The sequence below is a fragment of the Schistocerca gregaria genome, chromosome X, assembly GCF_023897955.1.
Source record: "Schistocerca gregaria isolate iqSchGreg1 chromosome X, iqSchGreg1.2, whole genome shotgun sequence".
Lineage (NCBI taxonomy): Eukaryota > Metazoa > Arthropoda > Insecta > Orthoptera > Acrididae > Schistocerca > Schistocerca gregaria.
Genome location: NC_064931.1, coordinates 562,295,546 through 562,316,702, shown reverse-complemented (window position 1 = coordinate 562,316,702; position 21,157 = coordinate 562,295,546). Strand labels below are relative to the sequence as shown.

General features: G+C 36.1%; 1 protein-coding gene across 16 annotated transcripts in view; it reads right to left on the bottom strand.

The window, feature by feature from the left end:
• LOC126299057 (FYVE, RhoGEF and PH domain-containing protein 6-like) overlaps positions 1–21,157 on the bottom strand; it is a 204,480-nt gene that overhangs the window by 115,400 nt on the left and 67,923 nt on the right. For 12 of the 16 annotated variants that reach the window (XM_049990718.1, XM_049990714.1, XM_049990716.1 and 9 more), the window contains 3 exons: positions 10,799–10,855; positions 5,581–5,671; positions 1,166–4,298 (listed from right to left, as the gene is read on the bottom strand). In XM_049990718.1, coding sequence (XP_049846675.1) covers positions 1,166–4,298; positions 5,581–5,671; positions 10,799–10,829 — 3,255 coding nt within the window. In that variant the 5' untranslated portion in view covers positions 10,830–10,855. The remainder of the gene's footprint in view (positions 1–1,165; positions 4,299–5,580; positions 5,672–10,798; positions 10,856–21,157) is intronic. The other 4 variants (XM_049990729.1, XM_049990728.1, XM_049990727.1 and 1 more) reach the window with 1 other exon arrangement.

The window sequence follows — 21,157 nt, the reverse complement described above, 5'->3', positions numbered from 1 at the left end:
GCATGTTGAACTGGATTCCACCTACTGAATGATAACATTCAGTCACACAGGGCTGGCATGGTAGATGAGTATTTGTAACATGTGGTCATTGTTTGTCTAGTGTGGTCAGTTTGCTCCCTGGCCTTGAATCTGATACAACACACACAGGAGGCTCCAGACTGAAAGGTTGCATTTGTAACTTTGTCATGACAATGAGAGCCATAACAGGAAACCCTACTGAATGGCCTAATCCACAATATGGAGGGTCATAGTATGTCTTAAATTCCCATGCGAGGCTATAACATCTGTTACTGATATTCTGTAGGTCACTTGTGGAATGTAACCAGCATACATAATCAGCATACCCATGTCACCTTTTGAATCCCTAAGACTTCTTGCCTTGCAAGTGAAACTTTCTCCACTTATTTTATTTTGCACTGTTTCAGGTACATACTCTCAGAGTCACTGTAAACAGGAGAATTGTGTTTTTGGCCCTCTCCATACAGAGTGTCCAAGAGGAATGGCCAATATTCAGGGATATGACAGGAAGGGTCATTTAGAGCAAAAAAGGCAAATAAACATGAGATCTTAAATGCATACCTTAAGAGCTATGAGCACTTGTTCATCTTTGTTACAGTGACACACATCGCTTCTACTGAACAAGTTCTCACAGCTCTTAATGCATACATTTTAGAGCCCATGTTTACTAGACTTTTACTTCAAATGATTGTTACTGTCATTTCCTTGAATATTGAGCAGTCTTCCTGGGACACCCTTCATTACATATCACCATATCTTTACCATTTTGAAAATGATGCTGAGCAGAAAAAACGTTTACTTATATGTCTCATACAATTAACATATGTTTCTCATGAAGTATGAATCTTAGAAAGGGATATTGTATTTTTACTTTTTTAATTGTATGGGTATAGCTTGTTGAGAGTAAGTCCATTTGGACTACAACTTATGAAAATTTTACATTTAACATTATTGCTGTAATTTCTGTATTGTAAGTTTCACCATATGCTTTTCAAAACCCAAGAGCATATAACTGACAAAAAATTTGTTACAAAAGCTTCTACTTTTAGTGTAAGATTAATGCAACTTATGTGGTAAAGTTTTTGTTTTCCGTTGTCATGATTTGTCTGAAAACTATTAGTACTATTAAGATTATTAGGAAACTTACTCCCAATTTGATGCTTCTGTTAGCATGGTCTGCAACATCACACACAATTTTCAGTGCTCTCTGGGTATCCTCGTAATCTGGTGAGGAGGAATCCAGCTGTCGGGAATAGTCTTCAAGTAGAAGTCGGTACTGCGGTATTCGCTGGACAGGTTTCAACATGAAATGCTTAATTGAAAGTTTTTTGCAAATGGGCAAGGCTTCAAAGTCTCTCACTAATTTGAAAAATTTTGGATATTTTTGACAACATTCATCAAAATGACTGCACTGAGCTCCAAAATTCTGAATATATGTGGTATACAGTTTTAAGAAAGGACCTTTCCTTACAATGACATCCGCTATCTTTTTAGAAGATTGCCAATTTTCAATTCTGCATTCAAGATCGTGCAGCAGATCCTCATTAAGGCTTTGTAATTGTGGCAAACTATTAAATATCTTACAGAAGTCGTCATCAGGGATTATTTGAGATTGATATTGTTTTCTTGTCATTTCCAAAGCCTGTCGGAAATCTTCATTTAAAAGTTTCAGTACGCTGATAAATACTCTTTCTGATGTCATAAGTTCTTTGGCAATGAAAAATGCTTTATTGGCTTTCTGCTCAGATGATTTAAGTTTTACTGCATCTCCCTTGCTAAAATGACCAGTTGCCTCAGAATCAGAGTTCTGACTTGTTTCTGTGATGTCTGTTTTTTCTTGGTCTGAGTGAGCATCACCTTTCATGTAATTCTGTTCTGGAACTTTTGATTTTCTACCTGCAGAGCTCTCTACAACTTTCATAGAAGGCAGAGAGTATTCATTATCTTGACTGCTGCTTGATATAGATGCACAATCTTCATTAGGGAACAAGCCTCTCTCAGACTTTGAATATACATTCCACTGAGGTGACTTCTTAGCAACATCACATTCACTGCCTTGGAACACATCTTCTAGTGAACTCTGCCTTGCTGTGTTGTCTGAGCTGTCTAGGTCAGCTAAAGCTCCACTTGAGAGGTCACCATCATCATACCACAGAGATAAACTGTTACCTCTTCCCCTAGGTTCATTCCTCATTGCTCTGACACGATCCCTGCAGCTGCTCCATGACAGCCGCCGTGCATGCTTCCTGTTTAATGCTGTGTTCCGGTGTGTCAGACTGCACGGCAATGATGGTGTGGATGAAGTTAATGAATCATCTGACAGTAATCTGAATATTAGTTTCTCACTTCCAGCACTCCTGTACTTAAATTTTTGTTCTGATGATGCCTCCGTTTTTTCTTGAGTAGATATAGTACTGTTTGAACCAGTGCTGATGGCACATACCTTACCAGTGTCTACATTAGATGAGCTCTGACATACTTCTAAACTTGAAATACCATCACTACAGATTTTCTGTGATGTAGTGATTTCAACATGGTCAACAACAGATTTCTCCAGTAATATAGTGACATCATTATTTTCCTTTAACAGATTTATATTTTCCTCACAAGTTTGTTTATAAGAAGAACTGTCAATTTCATCTACCCTTTTCCCAATTTCATTTGAACTATTGCGAACAGAGCTATTCACTGACACCCATTCTACCTTACTTGAACTTGAACTATCATGTACATCTGACATTGATTTTTCTTGAAAACTAGTTGCACACATATCACTTTCATTTGGGAGGGCACTAGATTTCTTAATCTCGTTTCTAGGAGCGTCTTGCTCACCAGAATGAGGACAGTCTTCACACTGAGATTTGCACACAGAAAAGTTCTCTGGTGTGACAGTTCCTTTATCTTTGTTATCTGACTTGATAAACTCTGTAGACAACAGAGAATTATCTATATTTGAAGAAACATCCTTATCTAACCTACATGTTTCACTAAACGTTGTGGCTGCTGTAGTGTCCATACCAGCTGCTATTTCACTGAGCTGCACTTCATTCTTTACCGAATGACTGGTATTTGGTCTAGCTGCTTCTTTGGATAAATGAGTTACATCTGGACGGTTGCAAGTTTCAAATAAGTGCTTTAGGGCATTGAGGTTGAGCCTGTCATCAATAAAACTATTAACTTTAGTGTCTTGTTTTGGATCCTTTTCAGGATTTATACTAGTTGTTTTATCATTAGAACAAACAGTACCTTCTGAGTTATTCTTGCGATTTTTTTTCTGACTATAATTAACAGTGGCATATTCGGGAAAACTGCTCTGGGGTTTAATCAAACTTATATGACTGTACAAATCCTGTTTGCTTTCTAATTCCTTTGTAGGTAAAACATCTGTAACTGATTTTCTTCTCCTCCTAGGGGGTGGTATAGGAGTTTTACCATTTTTATCTAGCGATATGTTAACACTATGGACCTCACTTAAATGACGTGTGTAAAATCTTCCCAAACTAGAGCTCTTTGCCTTCACCTCAAGATGTTTGACTTTGCATGTGTCACTGTTGTCAAATTTTTTGAGCAATATGTCAGGAGGGCTTGATGAAATAAATTTATCCCTAGAGCTCAAAAATGAAGTACCCTCTATACACTTAAGAAATATATTTCCCTGTAACGTCTTATTTTTAGGAGAACGTGGGGGACGTACTGGAACATCTCGCTTGTCACTTTCCGGAAGACAATCAAATTCCTCAAAATTTGCAACTGGAGCTCTGATATGTAACACATGATAGGAATCAACTTCACTTTTTGAAACTGTATCAGCTTTAACACAAAACTCTTCTACATTTTTTGATTCGAGGCACCTCTCTGCACTTGAGGTATGTTTGTTTGGAATCTTGACTTTTTGCACAGAAGTTTCACTAAGTTCCTCAACTGCTGTCTCTGATACAACACGCTTTACACACTTCTGAGGGGAAGGAGGTTCAGTGTTCACAATAACCTTTTTTGATTTAATTGGTGTCTGTGGTTTAGGGAAAATTTGTGGTCTTGTCAGAACCTGCTTCTTCAATGATAATGGTTTCCTATTACACTTTTCTTCACACACTTCAAGTCCACCACATTTTTTAAAAGTTAAATCTTTGATCGCTTTGCACTCATACTGTTTCTTTAATTCTGTTATGGATGATGTTGATTTTCCAGCTTCTGTAAAATTTTCTGCAGATGCTGTTTCCTTAAAGGTAATGCTCTTTTGACAAGAATTTGCACCTGAACTGCTTCCTCTTGTAACTGTCCTAAAAACGAAAAAAAAAGGGTCATGTAATCAAGAATGCTCTTCAGATGAGCAACTAAATACAGAATGAAAATAATTAACAACTAAACATTAGTTACCAATAAAATAAACAAATAAATAAAGATATAAATAAAATTTAAAAAGCAGCAAATCAATGTGATATGCTGGAGCTGATTCTCAGGAAGGCTACCATTATTCCATTTAAGGTTGCTGATGTCTAAGCAGAATTGGTGCTAATAGGTATGATGCTGAAGTTCTTGCTGTTTTTTTGTAATTAGTAGTTAATAACCTGTCAGCAGCAAGGCCATGACAGGTAGAGAATTGGAACAATAACTATTTCTCACAGTGACTCCAGTGACATGACAACTTTGACGAACATGTGAACATAATGTTTAATGGAAAGCAGTATATTTATTCAAACAGTCTTCCAACTCAAAAGCTCATTCTTCCATGAAGCTAAATAAATCATACCGTATGAAATATTACTGTCAACAGTATTTATCATCCTATCACATCCTCATAAACATAGAACTTATCACTGAATATCAGGACCATTTTTAGTATACAAATTAAGCGATGAACAGACTTTTAGAACCACTCAGCTATGGTGGTAGACCTCCACAGAAAATTTGGAACACACACACACAAAACAATACTGAAACAACATTTATGAGAACATTCTTTGACAGCTGTGACAATTCATTAAGATTTATTTCACAGTTTTAAATACAGTCGAAGTGTTTAAAGGAGGCATACATGAGTAAAATCAGTAAAAAATTATGCAAAGTAAATAATAAAGACATCACGGTCAAAAAAAGAATATTATCAGAACAAAAATTCACAGAATTTATGTTCAAGCTATGGAAAACAATTCATCTGAAAGTGCAAAACCATAACTGGAATCCATATGCTAAGCTTTCGAAATGGAAGAAGGAAGGAAGGAGGTCATAAAGAAACTATGTATAATGAGAAGATCCTTTACATATGAAAGTGTACTGGTCTATGCATCTGTAGTTAAGTCACTAAATGAGTTAGTTAGGCCATGTGTAATACATTACTTTGGCACTCGAATGCTTTTATGGTGTGAAGAGATTACAAAAACAGAAGGAAGCATGAATCTTATACTGACCACAAGCACAAGAATTTCATCAGTATGGCATACAGTTACATTTAAAACTGTTTCTTATCATGTTCTAAAATTATGTTGTTTTTGGCATGGCAAAAAGATCAGATATCACTTTTCTTCATTTTGTAAAAATGTTATTTTAGCGTTATGACAGTACCTTATAGATTTGAGTCCTGCAGTTGTCCCAGGAGAGTGATGGGCAGGGATACATCCTGTTGGTTTGGGTGGTAGTAGTGGCCTCACTCTGTCTGTGAAAAGTAAAAGTTATCTGCTGTAAAATTCAATATATAGGAAAACTCCTATGCTCCTACATATATACATAATATACATATGATGCAACCTGAAATATTTGTTCAAGCATGGGCTTGTAGTACATATTATATGAGTGTATACAGGTGAAAAGCAACAACTGCCATTTCAAAAGTGTTGTGAAACTGACGAAAATACATAAAAGTGGCCCAAAACGTATGTAAATTCCAAATAAGAAAAGTGTATAATCAATCTAATTCCCATAACATCCTTTCTAATAAACCATAAGTTGTAATCTGGAAAGTTTCATATACATGAGTAGTATTTTTCAGAGTACAAACAACTATCAATCACAAGTTTATAGACAACATTTTTGCTTTTTAAAGCATGTAATATGCTGCTGTTCTCATATTATTGAGTATATTTGTCATACAAAACATCAAAATTATATGCTGAAAGCATGGCCATGAATAAAGATCAGTGTGGGCACAATAAGTCTGCTGGGAATCTGAGATGATGATGCTCTCCTGCAGCTGTTGACTGCATCAGGCACAACCTGCTACGAGTTATGGTTCATATAGGCACCAATAATATCTACTGTCTGGGCTCAGAGGCCATTCTCAGTTCCTTACAACACCTGGCTAAATTGGAGAGCATTAGCTTCTTTCGTGAGGCAAAATTACACCTCAATTTGTAGCATTGGCACAGCAAAAAATTGTAGCTTGGTGCTTCAACTAACCATCCAAATAAATGGATGAATGTTTCAAAGAAAATTTACAAAATACTAGACACAAACTGCTCTATGATGCCACATCAATTCTGATACTTCAATTACAAAGGAAACAGATGAGGTAACAAACATAATCAACTTTTTTGATTCAGTGCATGCTGTGAGAAGAATCAGATACCATACAGTTACTATAGCATCAATGATCAAAATTTTTGAATGAAAAGTAGGATGATGTTTTTACTTAAAAATGTGTCAAAAAATGACTAGAAATTATCCAAGCAGCCAACAGCATTCATTTAGCTCTAGGGAAAAGAATGATGAACAGCACAAATTCATTAGAATTAAAGGACACATGATTAATAAGTTTGTGCTGTGTATGACTAGTAAGGGATGAAAGAACTACACTAGGTTCAATACCAATTCATAAAGTTAATGCATAAACAGAGAGAGCTGCGTAGCCGATTCGAGTGACACAGAATTCTTACTGAATTCCAAGAATGTTGAAAGCTTGTTTTCCAATACAAACCATGAAACATATTACTTTATTGAACTTAATCTTTCATAGTGACCACAAAGGTAAAATTAAGATTAATTCAGGCATATACATAGACGTAGCAACAATTTTACTCCGTACACCACATGTGTACTGAACAGGTTTCGGGAAAAGGGGAAGGGGTCGATGCAATTATTCTGGTACCCATCTTCCAGCATACACTGTACAGTGGCTTGTGGAGTATCAGTTTAACGAAGCATGTATTTCAGAGTTTCATCTCTATGGTTACTGTGTCAAACAACTCAAAGTTCCACAACAATATCAGCAAATTTTGGCAAATATGCCAAACGATTTTTTTTTTTTTTTTTTTTTTTAAAGCAGGAAAAGTGCGTGTGCTGGTCTTCCCATCAATAGGCTTTTGAATTTTCACCCACACTAATAGACCCAGTTACCATTCCATACAATGACACAAGCAAAGAATTCTTTATCCTTAGCTCAAGAATCTACATTGTAAAAATGAACGTACGTACGTACGTACGTGTGTGTGTGTGTGTGTGTGTGTGTGTGTGTGTGTGTGTGTGTGTGTGTGTTCCATCATGGAATCTGCAGATATCTAAACTAAATGATGTATGCATACAACATAATAAGATGGCACACATAAAAGCAAACATAATTCTATAATTAAATGGAACTCGGGAACAGCTGAAACAATTTCAAGTAAGTCTGGTATAAACATAAATTACTGATTTGAAAAGAATCCTCTAACAGGGACAGAAGTTGTTTGGTAAGGGAGTGACACTCAAACATAATCAAAACTGACTGATAAGAATTGTTATAGCATTTCACTTCTAGGTATGAGAGCAAGGGTGAGAAGGAACTGTCATGTAGAAAAAACCGAAAACTAATATGTCGTATTGATAGTTTATAGTAACTGTGTTAATTGTTGATAGTCCCAATGACTTTTCAGTTCAAATTAGTCAAAACGAACAATCAGAGGTCTCTATAGTACTTTAATGAGAACTGAATGTGGCAGAAATCATTTTCCTATACTTGCATAATATGAGAAATGGGGATGAATATGAGAAATATTCAAAAAGTAAGGGCCATAACAAATACTTTTGTCAGAATATGCTTTTTTGGCGGCTTTCATTTCCTGCAAACCATGTTCTCTTTGCCACATAATCATGGCTTACTTCTAAACATTTTTGTAACTTTGTACTAGCTTCTTAAACCACTCTGCACAGAGGTTCTGTGTCTTGCAAATGAGCCAGTTTACAATAGCAGTGTTAATCCCCCCCATCTTCAAAACATTGTTCACCCAGACATTGTCTCTGAAGTGCAAGGAGATGTAATAGTCATTGGGTGTGAGGTTGTAACTACAATGTGCATGGTTGGAAAGTTGCCAATAGAAACACTAAATTTTACCAGTAGTATGGGCAGCAATATGTACATGCATGTTGTCACAGACAAGGACAATTCTGGTGGACAGTTTCCTGCGATATCAATTCATATTTTAATCTGGTAAGTGTTTTTGCAGTACACATCAGCTGTAATTGTTGACTATGTTCTATCAAATAAATCAAAAGAATGCCCTTTTCCTCCAAGAAAACTGCAGCCATAATTTTTTGACTCAAGTAGAGAGACTGATTTCTTTTCCTTTTTGGTGAGGTTAAATTTGGACCACTGCAATGACTGATTTTGATTCTGCATTAATGCAGGATAGCTTTGTATTGTTGCATGAAATACTGAAGGAAGACAAATCATCTCAATCTTGCCGACAATGCTTTCCTGTTCAACATTCTTTGCTCTTTGTGATGGTCAGTAAACATTTTCAGTACATAGCTTGCACGCAATCTGCAACGTTCTAGTTTTTCAGCGACAAGCCTGTCAATAGTAGAGCGGCCAACATGAGAAAATTTAATATCCAGAGTACTAGTTACCAATCAGATCACAGTTTTTGTTCTACTTGTTGCATAATTTCATCAGCTGTGTTACTGAGCCTGCAACTCTGTTCATCTTTATGCACATTTGTACAGCCAGTTTTGAATCGCTGACACCAATGTCTCACATTGCCTTCACTAATTCCTGTAGACCTGTAAACTAGGCAAACTCCTGATGAATTTTACCAGCTTTAGATCCCTTTGCACACAAAAATTTAATTACAACACACACTTCGTAACTACTGGGGGCAACGATTTTCGAAGTCATTGTTGTTTGCTTTTGCCCTTGGTCAAACAACTACAGATTCAAAATAATGACTTCTACAGGCCCATAAAGAATTGATGATGCTGCAATCATGCAACTTTGTTCTGAGCCACCGACTTTTAAACATAAGCAAATGGCCTTTATTTTCCAAATTCACCTTGTGAATAAGTGAGCAACAATGGGTAAACAGGTAGCATAACTACAAAGCTTTGTGTCATTGTGTTCATTTCAACTTGATGTTCTTTTTAACAACCTTCTTGGTAGAAACCTGACTAAAAGGTAATGAAATTGAAGCACCTCAAAAGTGAGCTAATATACTGTTAATACCCACATAAACAAATGGTGGTATTCATGCACGTAATTTTTGGCACATGTGACATGTTAATCAACAATACATTTGCTGTTTACAGCCCATTAATATTACTGCTTCTTTACATATTTTTAAACATTAGTTCATTTCCTCTTTCGTTTGTGCAACATACACCATATTAATGGGCCATTCCTCAGTGAATCCTCCTGGTTTTTCTATTTTGTGTTTCCAAAAACATAATTACCGAACAGTACTACTGCAAGACGCAAACATTTAGTAGGTGGAGAGGGATCAGTTTGTTTAATTTTGTTGAGAGTGTTATTATAATGTGTTGCATCCTATCAAAAACTGGATTACAGATGAATTTTCATACCATAGTAGTTTATTAAAAAACTGTGCACCCACCCATACACACACCCATACACCCACACACACACACACACACACACACACACACACACACACACACACACACACCACCTCCTTTCCCCCCCCCCCCCCCCCCCCCCCTCTCTCTCTCTCTCTCTCTCTCTCTCTCTCTCTCTCTAATTAGTTATTGACATATTTTGCTCTTGCTGTGGAATCAACACTATAATGAAACTATCTGACAAATTAAATTCTACTCTGGATCAGGGGACTTAAAACTGGACCCTAACTTTTCACGATAGCAATTCCCTTACCAACTGAGATATTGCAGCTCACCTTGTACCTTGACTCAAAGTTTCAGACTGCCTTTTTGGCAGATGTTTTCTAAGTGAAGTACTGGTGGACTGACATAAAACACTTCATTTTCCAGAACAATCACAATAATAAGAAGAGAAAGAGAATTACAATAGTGCAGTTGCTACAATAACCAGACTGAGTGTCATACAGTTTCTTTCAAATTATGCTTATTTTCATGTCTATGAAGGCTAGTACAAATGAAAATTATGAACAGAAAATATGCAGCATAATGCCAAATGCTTCCATAACAATGTTTCCCAGATTCAAATGTGTTCGAGAGTAAGCACATTTACAATATATTCAGTTCTCATTTTCCCTAACCAGGCTTTATCAACCTGCTCCCCTCTTTTTGTATTCTATCTCAGTGTCTCTAGTTAATTTACTACAGCAGCTCACTGCATATCTCACAATACACTAACTCTGGAAGAAGCTTTTTCAGAGTGATGAGTAAATTTATAAATTAACACAACCAGACAAACCATTCAATGTGTTGTAGTTGTTGTATGGCTTCAGTTGTAAGGTTATTAAAACCTGCATTGAGTATAAACCACTGGAATTGATATAGATTGGTAACAGACGACTTAACCAAGTGAATGTGTGGCATTCATTTATAGATGGGCATCCAAGTATGATAAACAAGATGAATAAAGGTATCATGTACCAACCTTGCTTCTGTATAATACCCCCTTCAGCCATCAGACTGGAAAAATAATTAAGAGCACCTGAAAAAATAAAATCAATGTACTGACATTCCTTTCAGAAAAGATGATGCATATTGGAAGCTACTAAGTCAGTCATATTAATGTGAATTTTGGGGCCATACAACCATGTACCAACTGTTTGTGTGAGAACCATTTTGTTAAAAACCACAGTTAAGGGTAAACATGCAGAATTGTTGCAGTTATTGTTGTTATAAAACATGACCAGGTTGCCACCATTGGTATTTTGAATAGGGGAACTGGTGTACTGTATTCTATAGGACAACTTGGACAGCTTGAATAAATGCTTGGCACGCTGTATCAAATAAAAACATGATATGTATAATCAATCACAAAGCAAGAATTCTGAATTCAGAGAATCACTGTATTGTATTACCATGGTTCATAAGAATGGGGGGAAAAAAAAAAAAAAAAAAAAAAAAAAAAAAAAAAAAAAAAAAAAACCCAGAGGCTGGGATATTCTAAATCAAGTAAACACAATGGATATTCTTGATTTAAGATAAAGACTTTTCCTTAAAATCTCTGTAAGTGCATTAAAAAAATTCCTTGTACAGGAGCATTTTCAGGATGAGCAAGCAATATATCGTAAGTCATGGAGTACAGTCTTTTCAGAAGGGGATGGGAAAGAGTTGTTAAATTAACAAGAAGACTGCATGTCATATAGTTTCATCCAAACTGTTCTTCCTGTTGAACCAGGGTACAGCATTAGACCTTTTATTCCATTAATTCCCACTTACTGATGCACTGGATCAATTGGCAGCTGGTCAGCTTGTTGGAGGCCACTGCCACAATATATAGATTCTGTGGCAAAAATCACTAATGACAGAAGGGTGTCTTATTTTGATCGTATTTCAATCCTTACCAATTTGAGTAGTGCTGCATACAAAGTGCCATTAAGTTAGCAGCAACATACTTACCCATTGGCAAGTATCTTAAATATATCCACCATTGAGTGAGTCAGAAGACATAAGTGACTCATGATTGGAAATGAAAATATTTTTTGATAACTGACAAAAGGAGACTCTGACAGCTTGAAGACTGACTTCATGAATGAATGCTTATGGCAAGTATTCAAATACTGTCCTCCTTAAGAGTACAACAACGTTGGTCTTATAGTGGGGATACGAGGTGAAAAGTTGACAAAAGATGCACATGACAATTCAATAATCGTTTTGTTTCAACTAGAATAGACAATAGATTATTTAATCACCAATTACAGTAATGGTCAACAACAATACACCTATTGCCCACGTACCACACATTCACATTTATGATTTATTCCACCAGATGCCCACATTGCTATCCATGCCCCATGCAAGTTCATTAGCAAGACAGATCACACTGTTCAACCATAATAACACTGGAATGGTTGAAGACTGAGGAAAGGTCTGGTGTTTTAGAGGTTTTCACACACGCACGTGTGTGTGTGTGTGTGTGTGTGTGTGTGTGTGTGTGTGTGTGTGTGTGTGTGTGTGTCTGTCTGTGTGTGAATTACTTGTCAGTTTAATATACAAAAAAACTTTGACATTTGGTGCCCTGACGAGTTTTCAGTACCACACTCTCCGTGCAGGCTGAGCATATCTTCCAATCCTGCATTTTTTCCTAAGTGGCAATTGCATCTTTCAAGACATTACATCAACCCATATTGCCAATTTTTTAGAGGAACAGTTCAAACACCACTGTGATTTCCACTATCTAAAGCACCCTAAAACTCACCAGATCCCATTTACTGAGCACTTAAAGGACTTACTCATTATGTTCCCCATAACAACACCTTTTTGTTGAAAGACTGGTTATTGCTAACAATTGGATCAATCAGTGAAATGGATCATAATTATAAAAGTCAATGAGTATACCAATAATGATTTATTTAGTATTAGTAATTTATTTTTCCAGCAATCATTTTACAAAGAAATAGGATTTGTCAACTTAATACATGGAAAACTTAAGTCATATACAGACAGATGAACATACACCAACATTTAAAGAAGAGAGGACAGGATAGGTTGTCAGCAAAGTCCACTGGAATGACATCAAGGATGTCTACAGAGACTTCCATAGCATAATGGTAGAGTGGACAGTATATACGAGGTGTGCCGATAAAGAAACCAGACTGCCTGTTGTGCGCATTTCTGGTTTAGTCGATGACAAAGAGAAGAAAGGGAGAATAACCTTGGGACTCTCCCCAACACGCATACAAAATTTCATGCTACTGTGGTGATAAGTCTGTCTGTGAGACTTCTTAGAAACAGGTCGAGTGTCTGAGCCCCATCAGAATTATGCTACACTCTAAAGTGGAACAACATGTTGACATCCAGTCCCTCACAAAACTTGAATAATCCACCACAGAAACTTATTATTTGTTGAAACAAGCTTACAGTGATCCATGTCTATCTCATACGGCAAGTTTTCAAATGGGTTAACATGTTCAAGGACAGTAGGGAAGCCATCAAAGACAATCTGAAATCAGGCTTCAAAAACTGAAGAGAATGTGGAGAAAATCAGTAGAATTGTTCAAGAAGAGCACCACCTGAGCGTTCGAGCAATTTCAGAACTTGTCTGCATGAATAAGGAAACCGTTAAGACAGATTTTGCACGATGATCTGTGCATGACAAAGGTTTCTGTTAGAGTGGTGCCAAGAATCCTCAAAAATGAGCAAAAGCAACATCAAGTGGACTGCTGTGCTGACACACTCGAAAACAGTGAAAATGACCCTGATTACCTAGCAAAGTAATTACGTGTGACGAAACATGGATAAGCCAATATGATCCAGAGACTAAGCGACAATCCATACATTGGAAGAGCCCTCAGTACATTAGGAAGAAGAAAGTGCACACAAGGAAATCAAAATTCAAAGCAATGATGATTGCTTTCTTTGATATCCAATGGAGTTATCTACACTAACTGGGTGCATGAAGGTTAGACTGTCAATCAAGCTTATTATTTAACTCTTCTGGAGACCCTCCATGAATGTGAGTGATGAAGAAGATGTCTGTGAAGAATTTTTTGGTGAAAAACAACATTCCAGTGGTGGAACATCCACTGTATCCACCTGATCTAGCACTTCCTTCTCTTCCCAAAGCTGAAGTCTGCATCTGCACTCAAAGGAACCATGTTCGAGTCTGTGGATGCAGTGAAGGAAAAAGCGATTAGCTTATTTAACAGCATAACAGAAAATGACTTGCAGCATTGCTTCTAACAGTGGAAAATTCACATGGTGTGGTGAAGGGATCGGGGAGGGGATTGTGTTGAAGGGGACAACATTTCAGTTGTGTAAGTTTTTTTCAATAAAGAGTTAGATCATGAGTCCAGTTTCTTTATTGCAACACCTCTTATGACATCTGTTCATATGCAAATAACTGGCATCTGGTGCCATGATTCAAGGAAACTCTCCTCCAAAACTCAAAATTTTATTTTTGGAAAGTAAGTAGCTTGGAGTAGTTATACCATTCAGGTTCTCTGAAATAGGAAAACTACAACATTGATGAAACAGCAGGAATGTAATGCAACATAATAAAACTGATATTATTCCATACATACAACAGGACAGCGAAGTGGGTGTGAAACAGAATGGTTGGGAAAATCTTACAATTTATGGTGAATTCAACACAATACATTGAACTCTATATATTCAAATTACACCATAAGTACATTAATGATACACAAAGTCATTGTGAAATCTTGTGCTTCTGAAGGAAGGAAGAAAGAAAAAAAGGAAGATTAGAGTATAGCATTCCGCCAACAACAAGGTCATTACAGAGTCCATTGTGTTAACCTCAGTACCACCACATTTCTATTTCTGTCTGACATATTTCTCACTCTGTTTGTGTGTTTTTAAACATGAAATTTTGTGATGATGTATAACATGATATTACATAAGCAAAAAATCAGAACACTTCCACAAAGTTTGGAAAGTGCCAGAATGACACTGCTTAGAGTCACTCTGTATGAACACCACTCTGAAAATTACAAGTTACTCAACAAAATGCTTATTAGCCCGGCCTCACTGTTTCCATCCAGACAATTTTGGTTAAGTGAAAGTTATGACAAAGAGAAGAGTACCGTTACACAAAATTCAGTAGAGTATTCACAACCATGCATAAAAATTTTGACAATGGTTAACCAGACATGCACCCAGTAAAATAAAGTTAGTGGTTAAAACTTAGTAATTTTGATGACATATAAAATATAAGAAACATCAACCACAAACTGTTTTATTCTACAAGTTTATTCATGCAAAGTGCCAAAAATGTGCATTAGCGTCTTGAAAGTTCAATGAAAAACTGTAATGTCGACTTTTCTTCCATCTTACACTGCTGAACATTTAGAACACTGATAAATATCATACCATTATTAACTTCTTCATGTAACATACAAACTCTTTTTCTTCTCATGCTTCAGTTTTACCTTCTATCCTACTGAGATAATTCAGTAATGAACATGTACACAACTACAGCATACTAGACACAACATCAGTGGTCAATTATGGTTAAAATACCACAACATACTATCTTGTATATAATAAATATTGTGCTTCCAAGTTAGATCCCCACCAGATTAGATTAAAGGAAGACAGTGACGCATTTCAGAGGAGAGTCGCTACATTTGTTCTAGGGGGTTCACTCAACATGCGAGTATGACGGAGGTGTTTTGTAAATTCAGATGGAAATCCTTGGAGGGAAGATGACATTCTTTCCATGAAACATAATTGATAAAATTAGGAGAACTGGCATTTGAAGCTGACTGCAGAATGATTTTACTGCCACCAAGGTACATTTCGCACATGGACCATGAAGACGGGGGAAATTAGGACTTGTATACAAACAGTCTGTTTTCCCTCATTTCATTTGTTTGGAAATGACTAGTATTGATACACTGTACCCTTCACCATGCACCTTATGGTGGCTTACAGAGTATGTACATGGATGTAGACATACACAGAAGTCTTCACTTACCTCAAACAACAACAGGAAGGCAATCAAATCAATCACAATGAGCAGACATGATGCTTCTAACTTAAGTGTGTGGTTTTTTGATACAATCAACATAAAATGGGGCACTCGATGATTGGTCATACAATGTTACATAACTCATGCAACTCTGATATAAATGTAAGAAGACTCACACAAAAGAAAACTTTAGAATAAACTCAAGAACAAAAATGTATCCAATTTGCACCTTTTCAACAGTAATCTATGCTTATATTGTTTTTCTGGGTGTATCTCTCAAGGCACTTAGCACTTTATAAACTCATGGTATAGAAAACATTCAGCATCTGTATTTTCTTCTTATAATACAGCAAATAAAAATAAATCATAAGGCTGCTACAGTACCTGTCTAATGTGTCTATCATGTGTCCAGTTCCAATTAAGGGTAATGCAGTTTTTGTTGTATGAAGATCATTCTAATGCTTAAACACATGCCTGGACTAAGAATTGCATCAGTTATACCCTAAATTATTTCCTCCAAAATAAATTTCTGTGGAAGACCAACATTAATCTTTGTTAACACTGACAAGAGATCTGTCCCAGGAAAGCATAAAAAAGCAACAACACTGAGATAAAATGAAACTAGTGTTAAACGCAAAACAGTATGCTCATATGAAACATACATGGTACTGAATAAGACAGAAAGAGAAAAATACTTTTGTCTCTGGATATGCAGTTGCATGTGCCATACAAGTTTACATGTGTTAAGTCCAACTTCACAACATTCTTTTCTTAAATGCAAAGCAAAGGAAAAAATTATGGACACTCGTGTGAGTTGAAAATACATGCATTCTTCATTCTCTATTAACTTCATAAATTTTGAGCTTCTGAGTTTTCAAATGATTTAAAAATTTCTTTATATAAGATGATAAGGGTTAATGTGCAACATTGGGGGTCATGTGACCTGACAATTTTATAAGTCTCATTCATAAAATTGTGTTTATGCGATACATAATCGCCACAAAAATGTTAACCAAAGTCTGGGCAGTTGCATTTTCTGCTGACTATAGGAGGCAAGTGAGAGACAGAAAATATTCAGGTTTCATACATGGGATTAGTAAAATTCTGGCAATGAGGTAACTGACCAGCAGACCATTATGATCAGCCATTTAACAGCATGTTGGCTTTCTTTTTTACTGATGCACCCATCTTTACAGAAGACGCATGCCCATGAAGTTCTTGCTACGTTAAGTGATTAATATTGAAATAAGAGCTAATTTAATTAATATTACATTTTAGACTAGTGTATTTACTTCTTCACTAGGCTGGAAGGTTTCACTTTTCTGATTGTATTTAGATAAAAAAGAAAGTATTTTTTAAAACCATTAGTCATTAGTTTTGTTTACATTTTAAGTGTAAATTTTGGGATAGGGTAGGTTTTTTTTTTACTAGACTTAGCATTTCAAAGTTAAATTAATTTGTGTCTGTCACACAGAGTTTACATAGTTAGTTAAAACTTTCAAAAGTAAGTTTAAAAGTTTGTTCACATTAGTGTTTATTTATGTATTAGTATAGGCTATGAAACTTCTGTGCTCTTGTGCCAAGTTATTCTCTGCATTTATGTAAATTTTCCTATCAAACTATATGTGATAAATATGGTGGCTGTCGTAGAAATCTGAAGAACAGGATGTTCTGTGAAGATGTAGGTTATGTAGTGGAGAGAAAACAGGGGTAGTTAATGAGACTCTTCCCATGGTAATGCACGTTATGTAGAAAGGACAGAAAAATAGCTGAACAGGAGGAAAAAATTTGTGCCCTTAAGGCTGAAGTAGAAAACGCATTTGGAATTATGTAGGCAAAGGGAGAAAAAAGAGATGGGGTGCTGGGAAGACAGCAAGCAAAGGGCGAAAAATGGAAACTACTGAAAAAACTTTAGAGATTCGATTAGTAAATTATTTTGGCTTGCTATCTGAAGTAGTGGAGGTAGTGTCTCATCCAGATACAGTTGAATGTACGTTGAAGCAGAATATTAGCTTAAAGAAAAAAGGTCAAGCTTCTAGGTAGTAGTCATGGTAGGGGTGTAGCCTAGCAGCTTCAGGAGAAATTAGGTGAAGGGTACCAGGTCACAAGTTTTGTGAAACAAAGTGCTAGCCTTAGCTAGCTAAGCAAGGGCTTTGAGAAGGAAGATCACGTATTTATAGTTGGGGGAGCAGGAAACAGCCTGAATCCAAGATATAGTATTAGGAGTGACATGAATTAAACACAGGAGCAGAAACTGGACATGTAAATGTGGGGTTTGTGGAAGTCTTTCAGCACCATGATCGGCTGGCAAAATCTCACATAAGTGTTGTTACAGTTGATGTTTTGGTAGGTGGGAATACACTACACATGGCCTGCACCTAAATAGGAAAGGAAATGTAAGTTAGATTCTCTATTAGCAGATACTGCAAGGTGGGCCACAGCCACACAAGGGATGATCCCTGTGGTTAATGGGACCAGGCAGATAGTTTTTTTAGGTTAAAGCCAGTCCAGACAGACAACAATCAAGAAAAATAGAATAAAAGAACCTTCATGTACAGTAAATAGGGATAAAGCTAAGGGACGTATCAGTTTACTTCATCAAAACATCAGGAGAATGAAAAATAAAGTAAATGATGTGTTAATGTGTTTAGATGAATTCAAAAATAAGAATGAGACTGATATACTTTGTCTGAACACCATGGGACTGTTGGGATGGAAAGTGTCAGTATAAATGGGAATAATTTAGCATCTTACACTTGCAGATCTAACACGGATGAAGGAGGAGTTACCATTTACACATAGCAAGTGTATAAACACAAAACTGTAGAATACGCAAATTTTGTGTCAGACAGCACGGTGAAGTTTGTGCATGTGAACTACAGCTGGATAATGTAGTGTTGATATTAGCAACAGTGTACAGGTCCCCATTACGAGGTTGGGAGCTATTCATAAAAATATTTGACTTCCTATTATGCTGCCTGTCAGACAAGAATAAGTAGTTATTAATCAGTGGTGATTTCAATGTAAACTTTCTAAGCAATTCTGGTAGGAAAAGTGAACTACAAGTGTTGTTAACAACATATAACTTAGAATTAGTGATCAATTTTACTACATGTATAGCTCAGGACAGTAGTACTCTAATAGATAATGTATTTGTACAGAAAGAGGATGTAAAACAAACACATGCTTTCCCTGTGGAAAATGGATTATCTGACCATGATACACAAGTGATTAACTTACAAAACCTAACAGGGCGTACACTTCAGAAACCATTAAGTAAAAGTGTGAGGGTGCTCAACCCGGTATCTATAGATCACTTCAGAGATAGTTCAGGAAATGTAAACTGGGAAGATGTATATAATGAGCCAAATGCTAATGATAAATGCAGCATATTTCTTGATAAATGTATACCCCTTTTTGAACATTGTTTTCCAAAGAAAATTACTAACTGTAACAGCACAAACTTTTCAAAGAAACCTTGGATTACTACAGGTATTAAAGTGTCTTCAGAAAGAAAAAGAAAACTGTATGAGACAGCAAGAACTAGTAAAGATCCAGAAGTAGTTTTACACTATAAAAATTATTGTAACATACTGAGAAAAGTTTTAAGGAAATCAATAAATATGTATGTTACAGACGAAATTAACAACTCCAGCAATAACATAAAATCAATATAATGTTGTTAGAAGGGAGACAGGAAAAGTAACCACTGGGGTAGGCAGTATTACTGTTAAAGATAATGAGACTATCTTAACCAGCACAGCGCACAGGTAGCCAATGTATTTAACAATCACTTCTTAAGTGTAGGAGAAAAAATTGGTGAGATAGTTCAAAAGAAAAGGCCAAGCAGTACTCGGAAGAGTCAGTTTAAAAAAATTTTAGTCAGATTAAGTTTCTGTCTTGTGAAATAAGGAAAACCATCAAATCTTTGAAAAATAAATGTTCTGCTGGAGTAGATGACATCTCTAACAAGTTATTAAAAGAATGTGGAGCAATTACAGCTGATGTTTTGAGACACATATGTAATACATCACTGACTCAGGGTATTTTTCCAGACAGGTTAAAATATGCCATTGTCAGGCCTCTCTACAAGACGGGGGAAACCACAGATGTCAATAATTACTGGCCAGTATCCTTGCTAACAGCATTTTCAAAATGTTTTGAGAAAGTGATGACTCAAGAGTGGTTAGCCATCTCAACAGTGATGGGATACTTAGTAAATCACAGTTCGGATTTCAGAAATGCTGTTCCACTGAGACAGCAATATAAGATTTCACTGTCCACATAATAGAGTCTTTAAATAGTAAAATGTCACCAGTAGGAATATTCTGTGACTTATCCACAGCATTTGATTGTGTGAACCATGATATTAAGTTAGAGAAATTACAATTCTATGATATAAATGGAACAGCATATGAGTGGTTTAAGTCATATCTACAGAACAGGAAGCAAAAAGTCTCTTTATATGCTTCATCTAACTGCGGTGAAATTACATTAGGTGTTCCACAATGTTCGATCATGGGTCCCCTCCTGTTCTTGATATATGTGAATGACCTCCCTGCTTATGTGAAACAAGATGCTGAACTGACACTGTTTGCTGATGATACAAGCATAATTATTAATCCAATAAAAGAAACTCCGATAGAAAATGATACAAATAAGGTGTTTGGAAAAGTTATTAATTGGTTTTCGGCGAATGGGCTTGCTTTGAACTTTGAAAAAACACAGTACATCTAATTTTCTGCCGCAAAAAGTATAATTCCTTCAATAAACATAACACATCAAAAGAAGTCAGTAGCCAGGGAAGAGCATACTAAGTTTTTGGGTGTACATACACATGAGAATCTTAATTTGGAAAATTCATATTTTGGATCTCCTAAAGCAACTCGATTCAGCAATTTTTGCAATCAGAATAATTGCCAATTTTGAGGATGTAGAAATTAGTAAGCTAACATACATTGCATACTTCCACTCTCTGATGTCATACAGAATAATATTCTGGGGCAACTCAACACTTAGGGAAAAGGTATTCACTGCTCAAAAGAAAGTAGTTAGAATAATGTGTGGGGTTCATAGTCGCACATCTTGTAGGCATCTGTTTAAAAGGTTAGGAATTCTTAAAGCTGCTTCACAGTACATTTACTCAGTAATGTAATTTTTCCTCAACAACATGGACCAATTTAAAATCAACAGCAACATTCATGATTACAATACCAGAAAAAAGAAAGACCTACGCTATCCTTTACTTAACCCATCTTTGGCGCAGAAAGGGGTAAATACGCTGCTATAAAACTTTTTGATAAATTACCAGATGAAACAGAATGTCTGACAGAGAGCAGTAATAATTTCAAAAAC